The sequence below is a fragment of the Grammomys surdaster genome, unplaced genomic scaffold, assembly GCF_004785775.1.
Source record: "Grammomys surdaster isolate TR1022 unplaced genomic scaffold, NIH_TR_1.0 126248, whole genome shotgun sequence".
Taxonomy (NCBI): Eukaryota; Metazoa; Chordata; class Mammalia; order Rodentia; family Muridae; genus Grammomys; species Grammomys surdaster.
Genome location: NW_021621048.1, coordinates 568118 through 588276, shown reverse-complemented (window position 1 = coordinate 588276; position 20159 = coordinate 568118). Strand labels below are relative to the sequence as shown.

At 47.3% G+C, this 20159-nt stretch overlaps 1 protein-coding gene across 3 annotated transcripts in view; it reads right to left on the bottom strand.

Moving 5' to 3' along the window:
• The window catches only part of Rasgrf1 (Ras protein specific guanine nucleotide releasing factor 1), a 109437-nt gene extending 89823 nt beyond the window's left edge, over positions 1–19614 (bottom strand). For 2 of the 3 annotated variants that reach the window (XM_028758949.1, XM_028758951.1), the window contains exons 1-3: positions 19339–19614; positions 15135–15137; positions 5263–5369 (exon numbers count right to left, since the gene is read on the bottom strand). In XM_028758949.1, coding sequence (XP_028614782.1) covers positions 5263–5369; positions 15135–15137; positions 19339–19614 — 386 coding nt within the window. The remainder of the gene's footprint in view (positions 1–5262; positions 5370–15134; positions 15138–19338) is intronic. The other variant, XM_028758950.1, reaches the window with a different exon arrangement.
• Positions 19615–20159: the final 545 nt, after the last annotated feature.

Genomic DNA, 20159 nt, shown 5'->3' with positions numbered 1-20159 from the left:
TCTCTCTCTCTCTCTCTCTCTTTCAGCTGAGTATTTCAAGTATTCGCTAACAACAATAAAAACCAAGACCGCTTTCCTCCCTTCCCGTCTTTTCTATCCACTCCTACCCCAGCCCTTCCATTCTCCACCCCACTCTTTCCTCTTCTGGAAACCTTCCAGTGGAGACTGAGTGAGCCTCACCTGGTGTGTGCACTGTCTTTATGAACTCATAGACTTTTAGAGCTAGAAGGAAACTCAGGGATTATGATCAAAGTTGACTGTATGATTTACTCAATGAAGACACTGAACAGTTTGCTCAGAACAACAGTTGGACAGTGTCAAAGCTGGAGGTGGAATTGGTCCTAGGGCTGGAGCATGCATTTCAGCCTCTCTGACCCCTGGCCTGACAAGTAGCTCTCACTACATATTGGATATGAACCATACTGGCTGCTTTATCTTATAAACAACTATACACACACATTGCAGAGGCATCCCATAATACTAGACTATATGATACAAACAGTGTGAGAGAGCATTGTGTTTCTACATGGTATTAATACCACAGTGCTTATTTTTGTACACGAAATGTTTCTATTAAGTACATGTAAATAAAAAGTAAATTGGGAATATGTAAAAATACTCTACACTCAATCTGGCTGTGGCAGAGAGCCAGATGTTGCTGCTGCTACACACAAACACTGTTGTAGAATGTGATCTCCCAAATTGACAGTCCTGTATAGAAGGAAAGGGTGGGGAGGGTCATTGGATCCTCATCTGAGATTCTGGCCCCTCCTCCTGGTTATTTTTCCACGTGGCTTTGGGGTAGAGGAAGGTGTTAGAGTATATTGTCTGGAGAAAGTTAACAGAAGGTGGCTCTGTCTATATGAATATGGGGAAGTCATAATCTATGCTGAATGAAGACTTCATGTGTGGTGCTTTACGATCCTGCTGGCAATCCCTCACCACTTTGTAACTGAGCCCAAAACATTCTCTAGTTTCCCAGTGTGAACCTTGTAGGACTGGGGGTTTTTGCTTGGGACTTCACAAAGACAGGGGTGAACATTATTTACTCCCCCCCCCCGGAAATAATTCTTGTATCACATGCACATCCACACATGTACATGCATGTACGTTCTCTCTCTCTCTCTTACTCTCTCTCTCTCTCTCTCTCTCTCTCTCTCTCTCTCTCTCTCTCTCTCTCTCTCTCGCTCTCTCTCTCTCCTCCTTCCCTACCTCTCTCTCAGGTTGAGGTTTCATAAAGCCTATAGTTCAGGGACATGACCTTGATTTCGCCTCACAAGGTACCAGGCAGAAACCTCAGTTGAACCTGGATTTCTGATTTGCAGAACCACAAAATAATGAAAGGATATTTTAAGCTGACAAGTTTGTAGTGATTTGTTATGCACCAACAAAAACATGAGACATTCTATTATTCATCGTTCATTTTTAAAATGTGAAGTTCAATACACACATTGTGGAAAGTACAGATACTGATGTCACGGTGTTGAGGAAGAGAAGTATAGGAAATAGCTTAGCAATCTGAGACTCTGCTTGGCTTGGGATATATCTCTTTTAACAATGCACCTGATAGCCTGGACTTCATACCTCTCTCTCTCTCTCTCTCTCTCTCTCTCTCTCTCTCTCTCCTTTCTAGGGAACTTACCTGTCAACGTGTTTGCAACCTAGGACCTCTGTCTGCCTTGGTCTGCATGCACAACCCGCTCTAAAGAATGCAATGTTGGTTTCTCCTTTCCTTAACAACCATCAAACTTAGACAGATTCTATTCAACCATACTTTAATTATGTTCTGGTGTGGAGTAGGAAGGTCAGTCTAGCCTGAACTAGTTTTGGGTGCATTTTCAATAAGGCAAACGATGTCCTTAAACTGCAAAAAAAATTTTGGTAGAATCTCATATTTGCCACTTTATGACTGTACATAATTGGGCATGCAAATGATTAAAATCAGATAAATTAGGGGAAAGGACATATGTAGAGAAGAGGTTCTATAACTTAATATATCAATCAAGACAAAAACCCCACCCACACCCTAAAACAACAACAACAAAATCATCTTTTATTTGAAGCCCATTAAAGGAAGTGCCAAGCTGGGTGGTGGTGTCACACGCCTTTAATCCCAGCACTTGGGAGGCAGAGGTAGGAGGATTTCTGAGTTCGAGGCCAGCCTGGTCTACAGAGTGAGTTCCAGGACAGCTAGAACTACACAGAGAAACCCTGTCTCGAAAAAACAAAAAACAAAAAACAAAAAAAAAAGGGAAATGCCAAACAGCAATTGGGCCTTGAGTCCTCTCACTCTTGGGGCCTGTTGTCACTCTTGACAGACTATCTGACCTCCTCTATTGCTTTGTTACATTTACAATTTTATGTGAGCCATTATTTTAGTTCTTTGAATAAGAGACCAAGAATCTGGACATAACCAGTCCAGGTCCCATACCCCAGTAACAATTTGAGCAATTATGATAAAAAGCATAAACCCTTAATTAAGGCAAAGATAACTTCTAGCACCCAGGAATCTCTTCCCACTCTACCCCACCCCAGAAGTAGCTGCTCCTCCGGTTTTTACCACCCTGGTTAGTTTTGTCTGATTTAGAAATTCATATAACTGGAATCATACAGCATATATTTTTTTTGCTGCATACTGGTTTTGAAATTCATCCGTCTTGTTGTGTATAACTGTAGTTGATTCATGATTATTTCCCAGGAACACTCCACTTTGTGGATGCACAAGAGGTTTGCTTATATGTTAGCTTGGTTATAAACATCATGGCTTATAGTTATGCGTTAAGCTATTAAGAAGAGAGACTTTTGTGGTCATTTTTCATTCCTCTTGGATAGGTACCAGTAAATGGAACTACTGGATGATAGCGCACATATTATTGCTCTGATAGGCCTGACCATGTTTTTGTTCGGAGGAATGTGGATTTGGGGACTTTGAATTAAGAAAACAGTGGAATGCTTTAAGTGGGGCTTAATGGGCCATACTAGTAAAAGCATGGAAGACAGTCATGATCAGTGTGATTTGAACTCTCGGGGGCCCGGCTAAAGAGATTTTAGAGAAGAATTTTAGTATATTGCCTAGAGATTGTTCTTGAGATATTATGGTGACAAATATGGCTGTTCTTTGCCCTTGTCTGAAGAGTCTGCCTGAGGCTAAGGTGAAGAGATTTAAATTAATTGCTTTGGTAAAGGAAATCTCAAAACAGCCTAGACTCTGTCCTGTGGTTCACTATCATGAGAAGTGGGTTTTGCAAGTGGAGCAAGCTGCACAAGAAAAAGTACAAAATATATGGTTCAGGGATTAAAGGGGCACCAGGAGGTGCAATGGAGCTAAATCCTGTGTTCTGGAGATAAACAGATTAAAGATATTTAGTGGAATTAAGGGAGTGGGGACCTCAGTGCAAGATTCTACCCAGCTAAGCTTTCATCTTGTGAAAAGAATGTTCCTCAAAGGACATTGGCACCTACTATAAATTTACAATGCATTTTCAGTTGTACAAGGGATAGTTGTATCATATTAGGCATTATTATGACCTGGTAATTGTTTTTATTTGGACATAGGAGATATGTTCAAGGGGTAGATTGTGATGGCTAGTCACAGTTGCCAACTTTACTATATCTGAAATGAACTACAATCCAGAAATGGATGGCACACCTGATCTGGATCTTAAGGCAGAAGATAATATGCCTTTATTCCAGATCTTGAATCTGGGAGACACAGGCTTTGATCTGGATCTTGAGGTAGGATGATATACACTTTTGATCTAGACCAACATATGCCTTTAATCCAGATCTTGAGACATGGTGGCCATATTCATAAAGATCTATATTTAAAACGAATTAAAGAAAAGCTTAGGTCCAGGCATGTATCCCAGCACTCAGGAAACAGAAGCAGGCAGATCTCTGAGTTCAAGGTCATCCTGGTCCACAGAGCAAGTTTCAGAACAGCCAATCTTAGGCAGTGAAGGAAACTATCGAAAACAGAAAGACTGGTGAAGGTGAAATTGAACAAGGGGACCATGTTGCAGCACTAGCAAGCGGCAGAACTTGGCAGCTTTGCCTCATGGTTCTGGCTTTAACGTCAAGAGTGGAATTTCCCTCTGCAGCTAAGGAAAGCCAGGAATGTGTCAGAGGTGTCTCTGAAGAGAGGCCCAGAAAGGCTATTGTGTGAAGCTGTAAAAGGCCATTGTGTGAAGCTCTGAAGTTGAAGCCTGGATTACCTTGGAGATCCTGAGGTGTTGGAGCTGCCATAGTTGTGGGATACCTACCAAGGAAAACTGCTAACCGAGAGTAGAGACAACCCAAGAGAAAGAAGTGTGTTGCAGATAACAAAGATTAAAGGAGTTAGAGATCTGAGGAGTGCTTTGACATCAGACATGAAGATGCAGTTTGGAGTTTGCCCAGCTTGTTTTTGCTCTTCGTTTGGTCCAGTATTTTCTCACTGTGTTCCTTTCCCTATGGCTAGTAGGAGTAATATAAATCCTGGGCCATGATATGTTGGAAATATGTGACCTGCTTTTATATTTTGATTTTATCGGGGATTACAATTAAGAAATTGCATGCTTCTCAAAAGAGACTTCGAACCTTGTACTTTTAAACATTGTTGAGACTGTGATGTATTATGGGGACTTTTAAGTTGGATTAAATGTGTTTTGCATTATGTTATGGCTGCAAGCCTAAGGGAACCTAGGAGTGAAGTGTAGTGGTTTGAATAGGTTTGGCTCTCAGAGATTCATGTGTTTGAATGCTTGGTCCACAGGGAATGGCACTATGAGGAGGTATGGCCTAGTGGAGGAAGCATGTCACTGTGGAGGCAGGCCTTTGAGGTCTTAAATGCTCAAACTATGCCCAGTGTGGGACTTATCCAGTCTCCTCCTGGCTGCCTTTGGATCAAGATATAGAACTCTTCGTTCCTCTAGTGCCGTTCTGTCTGCACACTGCCATGCTTCCTGCCACAATGATGATGGACTGAACCTCTGAAACTGCAAGCCAGCCCCAATTAAATGTTCATATTTATAAGAGTTGCCTTGGTCATGGCAGCAATAAAACCCTAATTAAGACAAGATGGGACTATATGGTTAGATAGAGTGGGGCTGCAGTTCTTTCATTCTCTGGGGCAGCCTAGACTGGACCCCAACAAGAGATACTTTTACAGCATCTACGATCTCCTCCCCTCCTTTCCCACCTCCTTGTTCTGAGACATAGATTTGCAGAAATTTCCTTGGTTTGGTGTTTGCTGCCTAGACAGTTTAGTAAGGTGAGACATACCTGACGCTAGAGATCGCCATCACCCACTGATCACAGTCGTCGAGATCATCGGTCCTCAGCTCTAAGGGCTTCTGGTTTTCACTGGAGAAGATCACTGTGAAGTAATACTGGTGCACAGAGAAAAAGACACAGACACCTCCAGTTAGCAGGATGCTCACAAGTCCCATAGCATTCGCAGCTGTAATGCTGAGTGCTTGCTGCTACAGCAGCTGGCTCCAGATACATTCTTTGTAATCGCTGGAATACAGCGATTTAGTACTTTAAAGTGCTCAATCCAAAAGGATTTTGTGTGGCGTAACAAAACCCAGGCCTAGGATGTGATAAGGAGGCAAAGTCTACAAAGCCTTATTTGCTAGTCAATTACAAACAAACAAACAAACAAACAAGCCAGTTCGAAACCATCAGGCACCCTGGAAGGACAGCAGGGGAAACCCTCCAAGAGAACATCTCTGTGGGAGGGCTGGGTACCAATTCAATGTAGCATGCCTTTAATTACTCCATGAAAATTGACTAAGAACTCATCTAAATGCTGAGGTGAAGGAATCAAATCAATGGTACAGTCCCCAGAAAACTACATCATAACCACTTCTGTGCTAGGCGCAGGTGTCTGACTTCAGGCTCAGTCAGTGGTGGGGCCAGCCTCCCTGAGGTCTCTGGGGAGCTGAGGAGCCAAATCAGAGACACACATCTATAGGGTTGTTATGGCAGTTAAGTACCCATGAAGCTCTCTGAACACCACCTGTCACTAAGTAAGGATGGCGTGAATGTGTGCAGTAATTAATGCCATCTGATTGCTATCATGCTCAAGGTGAAAGGGACTGAATAGTACAGAGGAAGCCAGCCACTGAAAAGGAGCTTCTCAGAGGATGTGTCTTGGGTCCTGGTTCTCCTTCAAGTTGGTTGGAAGACTGTGGGTGACAACACAGGTACCCGGAGCCTGTGACCTTCTGTGAGTAGAAGAGATACACAGCAGAGAGAGGAAAGGCAGAAGAGTACTCCTACATAGGAACTCAGGGGTGCAGAATACAAGGCGAGAGGAGCCAGGGTGAGATCTTGGTTTCTGGTTTGAGTAACGGAAGTGCCATAAATAGGGCTCTATAGGTGGTTGGGTGGGGCAGGATGAGTTGAGATGAGCATACAGAATGTAGGGTTCCAGGGACAGCTTTGAGGTCAAGAGAGAAGCTGAGAAGCCATTCAGATGGATGGAGAATCCAAAACTGGGGCCACTAGCTCTATCTCTTAGAAAGAAGCAGGGTAAGGTGCAAAGAAAGGCCTTGGGCCGGACCTTTGGAAGTGTGCCATTCAGGGTACCTGTGTTTCAGTGCCTCAGTGCCCAAGTGACTGAAAGCGGCAGCATGAGGTGAGATGTGTAAACTAATTTTAGTGTCTTACTTGTAGTGGTGTGTGTGTGTGTGTGTGTGTGTCTGTGTGTCTGTGTGTCTGTGTGTCTGTGTGTCTGTGTGTCTGTGTTAGGGGGTTGGGGGGGAGACTTATTGCAGAGTTAGTACTATCTCTTGTTTACTAAGAAACAGATAAGTGGGCCAGCCACATAAAATGTCAGCTCCAGCCTTGAACTGCTGAAGAAGAGCTCTACAGGCACTGGTCCTGTGGGAAGGAAGCAGGTTAAGAGAGGAGCTGCAGAAGGCTACTCAGCTCCTTCTCCATCTCAGGACAGGAAAGGAGCCTATAAAATTTCATTTTACATGATCTTGTTTCATCCCATAGCCACCAAATGCTGCAGGCATCATTTGCTTTTCAGCTGATGACCCCAGACACTTAGAGACACCGTGTAAGTGGAGAGTGAAGGAGCCAATTGACACACCTCCTACTTGGGGTCTGACCTTTGGCACTGGGATACAGATTGCTAACGTTTCCTCTGCAGTGTTGGAACCTCTGAGATGCACTGACCCATGTGTGGGGCTGGGATTGCTCAAGGCCAGGGCCTGAATGTTCTGTAGTGTTCTCAGCCCCACCCTGTGCTGGTTCTGACAGACCAATAAATGGCTGAAGGGGAGGATGAATGAGATGAGGAGGCTTTACCCAACCCTGACCTTGAGGTCTCTGTAAGGCACCAGGAAGGATGTAGCTCTTTCTGGGCTCACATTAATAATGACTCGACAGAACTCTCCTGAGCTCATGCCCCATGGCGGTCATCATGCTGAACATCGCAAAGCCCCCATGGAGGGCAGGACCGTAGGTTTGCTGCTTTTCGATGGCTGGAGTCTGGATCTGATGTTTTATTTTGATTATCATCAGGATAGGCTCCCCCAAATACATAGAGCTCAGGGATGGGCTCAGGGGGATAGCATTTCCTCTGTGCCAGCCTGTTTCTCACCTACTCCCCATCCAGGATGGTGATTAGAGAAACTTCTGTGGAAGGGGGTTCTGGTGTTAAAGTTAAAGGAAGGGAAGTCTTTTGTGGAGGTGTGAGAATAGCCAAGATTATGAATTAGCCCCTGAGTCTGAAAATGAGGGAAGACAAGGATTTAGAGAAAAGGTGACAGTGAAGGGACTCCCTTTTGCATCTAACTGGGACCCTGAGGTCTACGAGCTAAGAAAGCCTTGGCTTTTGCTGCTCCCTTTCTCCTGCCAACATCTTATTGGGAAGTTCAGGTGTTTGGAAACATTGGCAGGGTTTTATAGGAAAGCCGACATAAACTACCATCTGGGCTCCTGTTGTATTCTGCAGCCCTCGAGGACAACCTTGGCTTTCATGAGTGGCTCCTGGTGAGTAGTCATTCCAGATGGAAGGTTCCTCTCTACAATTTGGCACAGATGCCTAAGGACAACGGAAACACCTTCCTGCACCACAGAATGGCTCTTTGCGGTCCTCCTTGGCTGGTACCAATGGTACGGTATGTTGCTTGAGCTTGGGAAACATCTGGTGCTAATCGCTGAGGGCATGTGTGGCTCTGGTTTAATTGTTTCCTGTTTCCTATAGGTATGGGACCTACGCTGTGAGAGGTTCAGGTGTCCCCTTGATCCGGGACTTGGGAGAATGAGAACATGGAAGAGTCAGGGCTGTAATACTGTGGCTTTACAGGCCAATTTGGGTCAAGTAGTACATACCTCATCTGCCCCTGCACCACGAGCTGCCCCTTCCTGGGGCAAAGCATGACAAAGGTAAGGAGACAGGTATATTCACTCCAGCCTCCGTAAAAGGAGGTTAAAGGAAAAGGGAGACTGTGTTTGGAAGAACTTCTTCCCTTCTGTTTTTTTTTTTTTGTGTATGTGTTCATATGTGTGTGTGCATGAGCATGAGTGTGTATGTACGTTCATGTGTGTGTATGTGTTTGCATGTTCATATGTGTTCATGTGTGTGTGTGAGAGAGCCTGAGTGTGTATGTGCGTAACTTGTGTGGGGGCCAGAAGTTGACTGTCCTCTTCAATTGCTTTCTACCTTACGTTTTTGCCTCCCCAGTGCTGGGATTACCCAGAGGCCATCACGCCTGGCCTTTCCGTGGTCCTGGGGATCCAAGTTCAGGTTCTCTTGGTTGCCCAGCATGCACTTCCTCAGTAGCCCATCTTCCCAGCCTATTTACTTCCTTTTGAGGTGAAGAAATGGTTGACTTCACTGAGGGAGGAGAAATGAAAGGGCAGGTCATATTCTTATGTATTTGGGGACAGCAATGGAAAGCTCTGGGGCCTTGTGTTTTATGATAAATTCTATGCCAGCATGTTTTGCTAGACAGATAACCTTGAGCAATGTCTAGTGGGTTTTACCCGTTTCTTCATCTACACAACGGACATGAAGAGGCTCTCTTCCTTTCGTAGCTCTCCTAAGGTCCAATTGTGAGAATGCTGGTGCCGTCCTGACTACAAGTCCCCATTGCATGTTTGCTACTCTTTTGATTTTCTTACTGTCTTTATAGCATTACCCCATAGCAGCCCTGTTGGACAAGACAGCTGAGCCTAATTCAGGGTGGATACTTCTTGGCTGGTATGATTTGCTGCAGGTATGCGATAAAAATATTGTTCTCTTTCAGGCCCGGATCCAGTGTAGAGATTTGGGGCCAAGTTTTGGGCAGCATTAAATGTACAGAGCTCCTGAGGGTTTGCAGTGCCCATCTCATGGCTGATTAGTGATAGATAGCCCAGGAACAGATTGAAAATCAGTCTGAGCCTTCCCTGTGGTTCAGAAACCCTCATATCTATCTTCTGGTCCTCATTCCTTGGAAAGTAGCCACAGACCCAGACTGGCTCACGTACATCCATAAGGAGACAAGCTGAAGGGGATGCTGGCCACAGCAGCTGTGCTTTCAATAGCTCTACCTCTCATGACCCAGGGTAAGACTTGTCCCCTGTCACTGTGTCTTGTACAGCGAGTAAGCTTCTGGCTTGGATGAGCCAAGATTCTGTAACGATACCTTGGTTATTTGAGCTGGGAAAGATAACACATCTTCCTGTTCTTTCCGTGCCTTCTTGTCTAGATCTTTTAATTCTCTGCTGGTCATGGTTCCTGTCCTTCTCCTTACTACCCACTCCTTATCTCCCTACCCTTCACAGGACAGGTGGCTCCCAAGAGCCGCAGCATTAACTACCCCATGGGGGCAGGAATTTTGAAAGAGGGAACTGTCCACAGAAGTGACAAGCCATTTTGAAGTCTCCAGGAGGAAATAATACATTTGGACTCCAAACCCTGACGCCTGCCACAACCACAGTATGATTCCTGAGAATTATGAATTTATGGGACATTTATAGATCTTCCCCCCACCCCAAATGAAACAGAGATAGGCCTGGTGTTCCACATATCCCAGAACTCTAGGGACTGTGGCAAGAAGATCTCATGTTTGAGGCTAGCCTGGGCTACCTAGACGCTGGCTCAAAAAAAAAAATAGGTAAGTAAATCAATAAGACAAAAAGGTTATTCTACATTGACTATGTTCCAGAAATAATTCTTTGGCTGCAGGACTGCCCAGTAAATTCCTGCTGTCCATGTGGTGTCAAAATCTTTTTCATAAAATGCCTGTCCCCCAGCAATCTTGTTGGCTCCACTGCCCACTCCTGAGGGGTAAATTCAACACCACCTGCTTTGAGGATCTTGCTATTAACCAATTAACTAATGAGCTGGTCTAATGAGTTTGGTCACCCACTCAGCAAACAAGGACAGCTCCATGCCTAGCGCAAGGCACAGCGCCAGACTGCAGGGCTGTTTCTTAGTCAGAAATGACTTCTCTGAAAGGACAGGAGCCCACTCACTACAGCGTAGGCAAAAGAGAAGACTTGGAAAAGCATGACAGTGGTAATTAACAGACCACAGAAACCAGCGTCTCCAAGGCCTGGCTGAGGAACCACTTCCATCTGCCTTACCCCTACGAGTGGCATCCTTTCCTTCGTGCATGCGCTGAGACCCTCTGCTTCTGTAGAACTCAACATGCTCAAATCATTGTTGCCAGCTCTCTGTTCCACAGGCACATAGCTGATATGTGTCCTTTCTGAGAGAGCACACAGGACATTAGTGATAATGAGCTCTTCTCGGAAACTAGAGTCGGAAGGGAAGAGCCAGTTTACTAGATGCCTTTTTTTTTTCTTTTCTTTTTTGTCTCGTTCAGCTGTGGGTCAATTATAGTAGCCAATTGTATTACTAACTGACTAGAATAAACAAGATAGGGGCTGCGAGCTTCTCTGACTGACTGACTGACTGGTCTCTAGACCTGGGTGGTGCTGTGCATAGTCAGGATGCTGACACTCAAATGCCACCAAGTAGTCTCCTGAGCATGGTTTTCACTGAGGGCCAGCAAGAACTGCTGACTGGGACAGTGACTTAGCCCCTAAGATCAGCTTCATGCCTCGCTGAAGTTATGTGAACCATTCACACTTTTGCTCATTCCAGCTCCTGAGGCAGTTAAATGTCTTATAGTCTGCTCTCTTCCTTGCCCAGGCTAGCAGGGAAACTCTCTGACACAACTGCATACCTCTCCTCACCTACACCCATACAGTAGGCCTATCAGGAACTCTACCCTCTCTCCCCACTCCCAGTTTTCCACAGATCTGACCAGAAGGAAAAAGTGGGTGGCAAACCATCTGACCAGAGGGCAAAGAAGATCTTGGGAGGGCAGGCTTGAGGCAAAGGGATACTGGGCAGTCTGCAAACACTGCCTGTGGCCACATTCTTTCAAACCATTTTATTAATGTCCGGAGGTTGCTAAAGAACCCAGGAGGCATTTAGACAACTATGCCTGTAGTTGGAAATGTTCATGTAGTTTTCTCAGCATTTCTACAAAGAATTTTGGAATCCCTTTGAAGGATGATATGAATTCATCCACTCACTTTCCTAAAAGTAGGTTTGACAAGGTTTTGGGTTGTTTTGTTTTGTTGTTTTTCCGAGACAGGGTGTCTCTGTATAGCCCTGGCTGTCCTGGAACTCACTCTGTACACCAAGCTGGCCTTGAACTCAGAAATCCGCCTGCCTCTGCCTCCCAAGTGCTGGGATTAAAGGCGTGCGCCACCACCACCCGGCTGACAAGGTTTTATTATAAGATATGAGTTGGATTTTTCCAACGTGGAGAAATTCGAGGATCAACTGGGAGATGCCATCTAGAAAATGATTATCTCTTTTTGTGGAGGGAAGAAGCTGCCTTTGCCCAAGAGGTTAGTAAAACCCATTCTCTAAAGCAAAAATCACCTAACTTAACAATTGGCCTGAATAGCCATCGACCCTATCACTTTAGAAAGTCTGGTTCTAGTTCTGACCTTTGGCTTCGGGAGCTCAGAGCTGGATATAGCACACGCTCCACAGGTGTTTGTTGGTATTGCATTGAGGCATTTCATAACTTTCAGCAGTGTGTCACAGGGCTGGATGAGAATGAAGGGGACCCTGAGTGCTCCCCAAATTCTAGCCTTTACCAATGTTCACTTTTAGTGGTATAGTGCTAGAGACCAAGCAGTGGCCTGCAGCAGTCAGCTTCCCCTTTTCAGGAGTAGCTTATTAAGAATTTCAGAAGCGGGGCTGGAGAGATGGCTCAGCGGTTAAGAACACAGACTGCTCTTCCAGAGGTCCTGAGTTCAAATCCCAGCAACCACATGGTGGCTCACAACCATCCGTAATGAGATTGGATGCCCTCTTCTGGTGTGTCTGAAGACAGCTACAATGTACTCATCAATAAAATAAATAAATAAATATTTAAAAAAAAAAAAGAATTTCAGAAGCTTTTGGGGTTACAGCTATGTGCTGACTTGCTTCTCCTGGCACCCTGGTGATCTGGTTTACTGATTCACCGAGGAAAGGTTTGGTTGTTTTAAAAAAGCATTATGTGGAAGTCGTAACTGTTACTATGCACTGGCTACACCTGCCAGGTCCTGCCCTAGCTTTCTACCTTGTAGCTAGTTTAAAAGTGATGGGGACACTGAACCTTATAAAGATTGAAATCTATCTTAATCTGGTGTGTGTGTGTGTGTGTGTGTGTGTGTGTGTGTGTGTGTCTGAGGGTGTGTACATTCCACTCTGGAGACAAGAAGTGGGGGTGTCTGGGCCTCCCTGATATTCTCTTCATGACAGTGGCCCTCATGGGAGCATTTGAGTCTTGGCAGTGTTTTGGGCTTCTGTCACGTTTACAAACCTCTGGGGCTCTTGAATATATATCAAGAGACTGAGTTGTGGTTTTGGCTGTATGTATATCACACCAGCTCCAGGCTCCTACAGATTCCGGTGAGTCAGGACTGTGGGGTGTAGATAGATGCCTGCCTTGTGTTTTCCCTTGATCATGACAGAATTGCAAAGTTCCCACCCAAGTGGAAAGCTGCCTTCTCAAAAGTCACTCAAAATGGCCATGGCATATTTTACTCACTGTTAATTTTTTTCCCTCCTTAGACAAGGTCTCTGTCTACAATATCTGTGGCTGGCCTCAAGCATGCAGATATCCTCCTGCCTCTGCACCCTGAGTGCTGGGGTGACAGTTATGTACTGCCATGCCTGGCATAAAGATGAGCCCAGGTCTTTGTGTTTGCTAGGTTAACTAAGCCACATCCCCAGCACTGCTCTTAATTCTTCCTGGTTCTTTTTCTATCCTGGCAGGCAGAGGATGCTAAAGAAGTACCCAGCCAGAGTCTTTATGTTCTGCTTGTAGCTGGAGAGCTTAGATTTGAGAGTGATCTGTGCTTGCATATACTTGCTCTGCAACTTTGATCACAAGAAGTAGAATTCTTTCTTGGAGCCTCGGGTTTTCCATTTTGAAATGGGTTAACAATGGCCTTCTAAAGCTACCAAGATCATTAAGGGAAGCATAGAGTCATATTCTGGAGCTCAGTGGCTAGTGCTCAGTGCTCTTACTCAAGTGTTTCTTGTATATTATTTTAAAGCACCATGTTGTAAAATTATATACATTTTAAACTGGGTGTAGAGGCTCATGACTGTAATCCCAGTTACTTGGTAGCCTGAGGCAGGAGCTTCCAAAGTTTGAGACCAGCCTGGGTAACTTAGCAAAACTGTATGTTGTTTTTTGGTTTTTGTTTTTGGTATTTGTTTTTGTATTTTAACAACACAGGGTAGATGGGTAGCTGAGTAGCAGACCACTTGCCTAGCATGCACAAAGTCTTCATTCAATCCCCACTACTGAAAATAAAGAGAAAGAAAAATTATAGACATTTTAATCTGCATTTAGAACATGCCAAAGCCAAGCTGAAGGGCATTTGGTAATAACTTGTAGTGAACGTCAAACACTTTATAGCATTCATATAGATGAGTTTTTATGTGGAACACCAATTAATATATAAAACAGTTCAAAACAGACTTCTCTGACTGATGTGGGGGTGTGGCCCCCAGGGCTTCTCAGAACTAAATGACCAATCTACAGGGTGGTGGAAGAGATGCTGCGACTCCACTCTGTCACGCAGCGTTGGCGAGTCTTCTGGGCTTCCCATCCATGTCTGTGGAGCTGGAGCAACAGAACCTGGGCAGCACTGTAGAGAACACTGAGCTCAGCACGTCACTGTTGGCTGCTCTCAGAGAACACAAAGGATAGGCTAACAAGCCATGGCAGGTTGTGAAAGAAGTTAATGTCAGGCTGACTCTAAGGGAGCACACAGGGTCTCCCCAGCTGGCACTGTCCAGTCTTCTCCCCTGTGTACCTGTCCAGTACATCACCTCATTCCCTAGGATCTGGGTAACAGGGAGGCTTCCTGCCAAGCATCTAACCATGGCCTTCATCAGGTCCACACCTTTCTGCACATATGCTTGCTTTTGTCCACTGAGGGTCACTGTTTCTGTAATGGACATCCTCTTCACAGCTCTGAACAAAACCTTTTCCTGCCTCTAGCATTTTCCTGCCTGTCCTCCTGAGACAGCACTACTTCTCACTGTCATGAGTCTGCTCCCTATCACAGCTGGCTGTATGCTCATGCCCAATGTCCCAGCACAGAATGTGGGCATCAGGTTTTATCCGCACCTCTCCATCTCAGCCAGTGGAGTGACAGTTCCTCCCAGTCCCTCACTAGGGTCTTCTGCTTATCACAGAAATTCATCCTTTCTTTCCAGGCTCCACATCTGTGACCTAGGCACTTAATTATGCAATTTCTGTCTCAGTTGTCTGGCACTGTCCTGGTGTCTGGATTTAGTGAAGGAAATCTCCATCTACAAACTACCAGCTGAGCACAGGAAGTAGTCATGGACTATGACTAAAAATATGAATAAAGAAGGTGCTAGAAACACCACTGGTACTGAAGCTGGGAGATGTACTGGCTCCTGGAGGGGTGCAGGCAGGCTTGTCTTCTGAGAGGCCACTTTTAGGCTGAGACCTGCTAGAGAATCAGAGGCTACATCCCACATGTATGGACAGAGGCGAAGACCACCATATTAGAGGGAAGAGCACCTTCTAGGGCCTTGAGAGTGGGAAGAAGGGCTGGATTCCCTAGGATCCAGGTAACAGGGAGGCCACTTGCTAAACATCTGACCTTGGCCTTTCATTGGGTCCATCCCTTTCTGCATGTATGCTTGCTTTTGTCCACTGAGGGTCATGCACGTAGTGGACAATATGAGGGCTTGTGATGGGAGCTAGGAGGAAGAGGAGAGAGGTGTTGGGGCTGCAGTAGGGGCATCAGCAGGCTGGCTTTCAAGGGATCCTCTAGGGAATGGCTAGCAGAAGGAGGAATTTGAATCCACTCCAGGTAAGAAATGTGTAAGAGTTCAGGTAATGTATATAGGAGGCACCCTGTGTCAGTCACCACTTAATGTGGATGTGACTCAGAATGTAACACTACCTTGTAAACATGTACAAATGGCATGTGTTGTGTGTCAATCACAAAGGTCAAAAGTGATGTAAATATAAGAATAATAGAATAACTGGGACTGTTTGAGGGGGAACCAGATTAGAGTGAGGGGAGATAAGAATGAGATGAGGCAGAGTTCCTATCTGAGGATGGGCTGTGAGTGAACGGGTCCTCCAGGGGGCTCTCTGGGAGGATTTCTTGCCCTAGGTAGATACCGCATGGAACAAAACTCTGTGCTTGCTTGGAGTGTAAGGGTCTCTTCTCTGCACCTGTGAGACAGGAATATAATGTATCCCTGACCCTCACCCTACTGTCAGCAGACATAGGGCAGGGAGTAGAGCCTTCTTTGTTCCATTCCTATGAGAGGCATCCTCAGGGAGCTTCTTCAATTCCATTATTATTATTATTATTATTATTATTATTATTATTGACTGAGAGGTAGAGTGGGTAAAGGAACACCACACACAGTTTCTCCAGAGCCAGCAATCATACATGCAGGCACTCTAGCTCAACCTTGCCAGCTTCTTGCAGGTACAAATCCTTTTTAAGTTGAAGCTGCCCTTCATCCCTGGTTTGCTTGGATCATAGGAAGCTGTGTGTGAAGGGTATTGCCATCACAGCAGCATTCTCTCTCTCTCTCTCTCTCTCTCTCCTTTCCTCCCCCCCTCCCCCCCCCCCCCCCCCCCCCCCCCCCCCCGCTTGCATTTCCCTGCCTTGTGGAGGAGTTCACTAGGTTTCAGCTCTGGAGGGTGGCGAGGCTGACAGAGCTGCAGAGGGGGGAGGCTAGAGGGTGAGCCACATGTTTGCTGCTGTGATGGGTGGCCACTGAGGAGTCTGTCTCCTCACCTGTAAAACCGGAGCACACAGAGTCTCCAGGCTGTGGTGGAGATCAATCCACCAGGCCAGTCAGGAATCTTCCCTATAGATAAGAATCCTGAGCAATGTTAGGTAATAACACTGGCCTCGTGGAGGAGGGGTTCTCGGCTCACGGAGCCTATGCTTCTATCAAGCTCTGAGCCATTGGCATTACAGTTTGCTTGAATCCTTTTTCTCTTTCAAGGGAAGGCATCATAAGGCATCCTCCATCCACATTGGCCCCTCCTGGTTGGAGGGAGCACAACACAAGCTGTACCAAGGTTAGTTTGGCAAGATCTCTTACCAAGAAGCCAGCACTAGAAATTTTATTTCAGGTAGTTTGGGAAAGCCACCATGGATGACTCTGTTCAGAAGCAGAGTATGTGGTTCCCAGGGCCAATCTCTAGGCATGTTGAACCTATGCTGCAAATTCAGGACACGTCATGGTTCAGGGCTGAGTAAACAGGTACCCTGCAGCAGCTAAGAGGGTGGGGGACAAGATCCATCTCATTCCATCATCTCATTTCAGGAGACCCTGGGGTCCCGGGGGCAGATCCAGTATGGGACAAAGCCCTGGATATTACTCTTGCTTTAAACATAGATTAATCTGGGTACAGCTGGGTGAGATGACGTCAGATCAGCCTGGGCTCTCAAAACACCTTGCAATCCAGGTCTTAACAGGTTATAGTGCACCTCCCTGTTTGTATTTATGTTCCCCAGAATCCCAACATCTGTGATCATCAGCTTCTTAGGCATAGTGCCCAGGTCGGTTCTCAGGACATGAAATATGGAAGTAACATATGACACTTCAAACACGTACAGCCCAAGAAGCATTTTCTATATATCTGCTATGTGTTCAGTCCTCAACCTTGCCACTGCTACCAGGGTGGGGGATTTCCAGCTCAGATCTGCTCTCTGTTCCTATAGGTTTACAGTTGGGTAAAATGAAGTTCCACCAGATACCAGCTAATCTTGCCAAATTTAGACACTGAGTCAATCCTAGGCCTTATTTTTGACAGAGCAACTCCCTTTCTGTGATCCTCAGTTTCTTAGCCTGGAGAATGAGGAGAATGGATTGACCAAATATGCAGACAGATATAATCTAATCTAGCTCGAAGCCCACAAAATTGTATTGTGAGCATCTTCTCCTTCACAAAATTTGGTTTTGTGTTCTCAAGGACCTAAGGATCTATCCAGCCAGCGTCACTTCCCCTTTGTATACAAAACAGGCTCAGAGGCCTTCTCTGTATTGAATGACGCCACACAGGAAGAAGCCAATCAGCTGGGGGCGGAGCTTCAGCCTCCATCTTGTTTGTCCTTTAGACCTTGAACCTGCACCAACATGGCTTCCCTATTCCTGTCTTCCTTCCCACCTAGGAGCTCAGGGCCTACTGTTATGTAGGGAGCTGGGGGTCGAGAAGGCCCTGGCTGAGTCTGGGGGTGCAATTTACTGGTAGATACAGGTGTGGCTGCAGACAGTGGGCGAGCAGAAGGGCTGACAGCCTGGGTCTGGGTGTTCTAGCTGAGCCCAGTAAGGCTCCATTTGGCTACAAGATAAAGGACTGCTCTTCCTTGCCATCTGGGAGCCTCTGCCTGGTCTCCCGACTGGTCATTTTCAAGAGTCTTCCTCCAAATTTATGCCCCCACTTCCAAGGCCCCACCCCCACCCCCAAAACCATCACCTAATACTAAAGGAGCTAAAGATCTATAAAGAGTGATGAGGAGACAGAGTGCAGATCTCTGTCCTAGTTATGGAGAAGGAGACTTCAAGGCTGTCTGTCATACCCGTCAATTCAATTGCCACCAGCCTGAATGTTTTTGAGATCCTGGTTGGTTGTCTTCTCAGAACCTTACGTCGACGTCGACTCCTGCTATGACGCTGCGCAAAAAAAATCAATCAATATTTCTCTCTTTCCTCCCCCTCCCCCTCCCCCTCTCTAGGCCTCAATGTCTCCATCCGGGCAAATAGCCAGGTGGGGCTAGGCCCTGTGAATGTCAGGCCTCTCCTAGGGCTGACATTTTAAGGTACACTGTCATGTATTTTTCCTTCCCTCCCAGAGGCTGGGGGACCAATGCCTTGGGAGGGATATCAAGCTTAAAGATATCTCTCCCCAAGGGTTCCCACCCAGCGGCAGCAGGTGCCCCTCCCCTTTCAATGGTAAACTACTGCGTCAATCATGTCTAGGCCCGCAGCAGATCGCGGCCTAGCCCTTTAGCTTTGCTGTTTGAGCAACGCCAGCAAGAGAGTGAACGAGTGAGCGCAGCGCTACCGCGGCGACCGCCGCGGCCGCGGCGGCGCAAGGGGCGGGGGAGGAAAGAAGAACCCACTTGTCCCGCTGCTTCGCAGCAGCCCTGGCCCTGACCTCTGCGCATCTCTGCGGTTTTTGTAACCCTGGGGTTTGTTAGCCTGCCCAGAGCCAGCTGGAGCACACCATCACTAGATCGCACAAAACGACTCCCCAGGCCCCCCCTCCCCATTCCCTAACTCGGCCAGGCTAGCGCAGATTATTCTTCGCCACTAGCTGCGGGAGGCAAGGGACCGCGACGCTCCGACGTCTGTCTCGCCCTTTCCAAGCCGAAGTGTTGGGAATTTCACACTTCGGGCAGAAGATGGGGGCTATCAGGGATGGGGGGTGGGGTGGGGGGGCTAGGGGCACCATTTTGAGTTGGACGGTGATGAGATTCCTTGCCCGAGTTGGTCCTTTGGACCCCATCTTCATCTGTATCTCCAAGTTTCAGCCTCCGTGTCCCGCCCCCCCACCACCACCACCTACGGGGTTTACCCTGCCAAGGCCGCAGCTGGTAGCGACGCCCTACCCGCAGTCCCTATCTCCTCTGCCCCTACTAGGGTCACCCTCCCAATTTGGTCCAGTCGGACCTTCCCGAGAAAGATGCTAAGACTCCCTAAATTCTTAGAGGAGAGGGTCAAAGTTCTGTCACCGAAGCTAGATGGAAGGCCTTGAACCCTCAAAGGCCTGATCAGGGGCGCGGGAGGTCGGGACGCGGCGTTCCTCTCACCTGTTTGCTGCTGGACTCCTTGGAGGAACTACCTCGCTTGGGTGAGGGCGCGCGTTTGCAGATAGAGCTTTCCAGCAGGTAGAGCCCCGAGGGCCGAGGGCTAGTGTCGCTGTCGAAGTAGAAGAGCATGTTCTGAAACAGCGCAAACCACCTGGTATGCCATTTTTGGCTGTCCGAACTCCTCTTGCACAGGTAGCCTTTGCGCGTGCCCTCTTTCTGGGCCAGCATCCCCAGGGCCATGACATGGCCATCGTTCATCCGGAGGGCTCTCTGCATGGTGCTAGAAGGCCAGAGAGACCTCACGCACTTACATCTCAGAGAGGCACCCGACTGCCCCTCGTCGGTGCGCGCCGCTCTGGCGTTCTCTGGCGCTCGCCGAATCGCTCCCTCCCTCCCTCCCTCTCTCTCTCTCTCCCCCCTCCCTCTCTCTCTCTGACACTCCACCCCCTTTAAGATCTACACTTTGAGATCTGACGCCGAGCTCCTAGCTGGACCCTTCCTTGCTAGAACCTCTTCTCTCGGCAGAGCCGGGGGGGGGGGGGGCCCCGGGGGGTCTCCCCCCCCCCCCCCCCCGCCCCGGGGGGGGGGGGGGGGGGCCCAGGGGATGTCGCCCGACCCTCCCTCAGCGAACTGAGGGAAGGGCGGTCTGTGCGTTGGCTGGGGGGCAGCAGGCGGAGTCATATGACGCCAGTCCCTCGAAGAGCCCGTTTCAGCAGCGCGGACAGGGACACACGCACGCACCCCCGCCGAGGCGCAGAGCCGCACGCAGGCTGCACCTTGGCGCCTCCTCCCCTCCCCGGACACACACACGCACGCACACA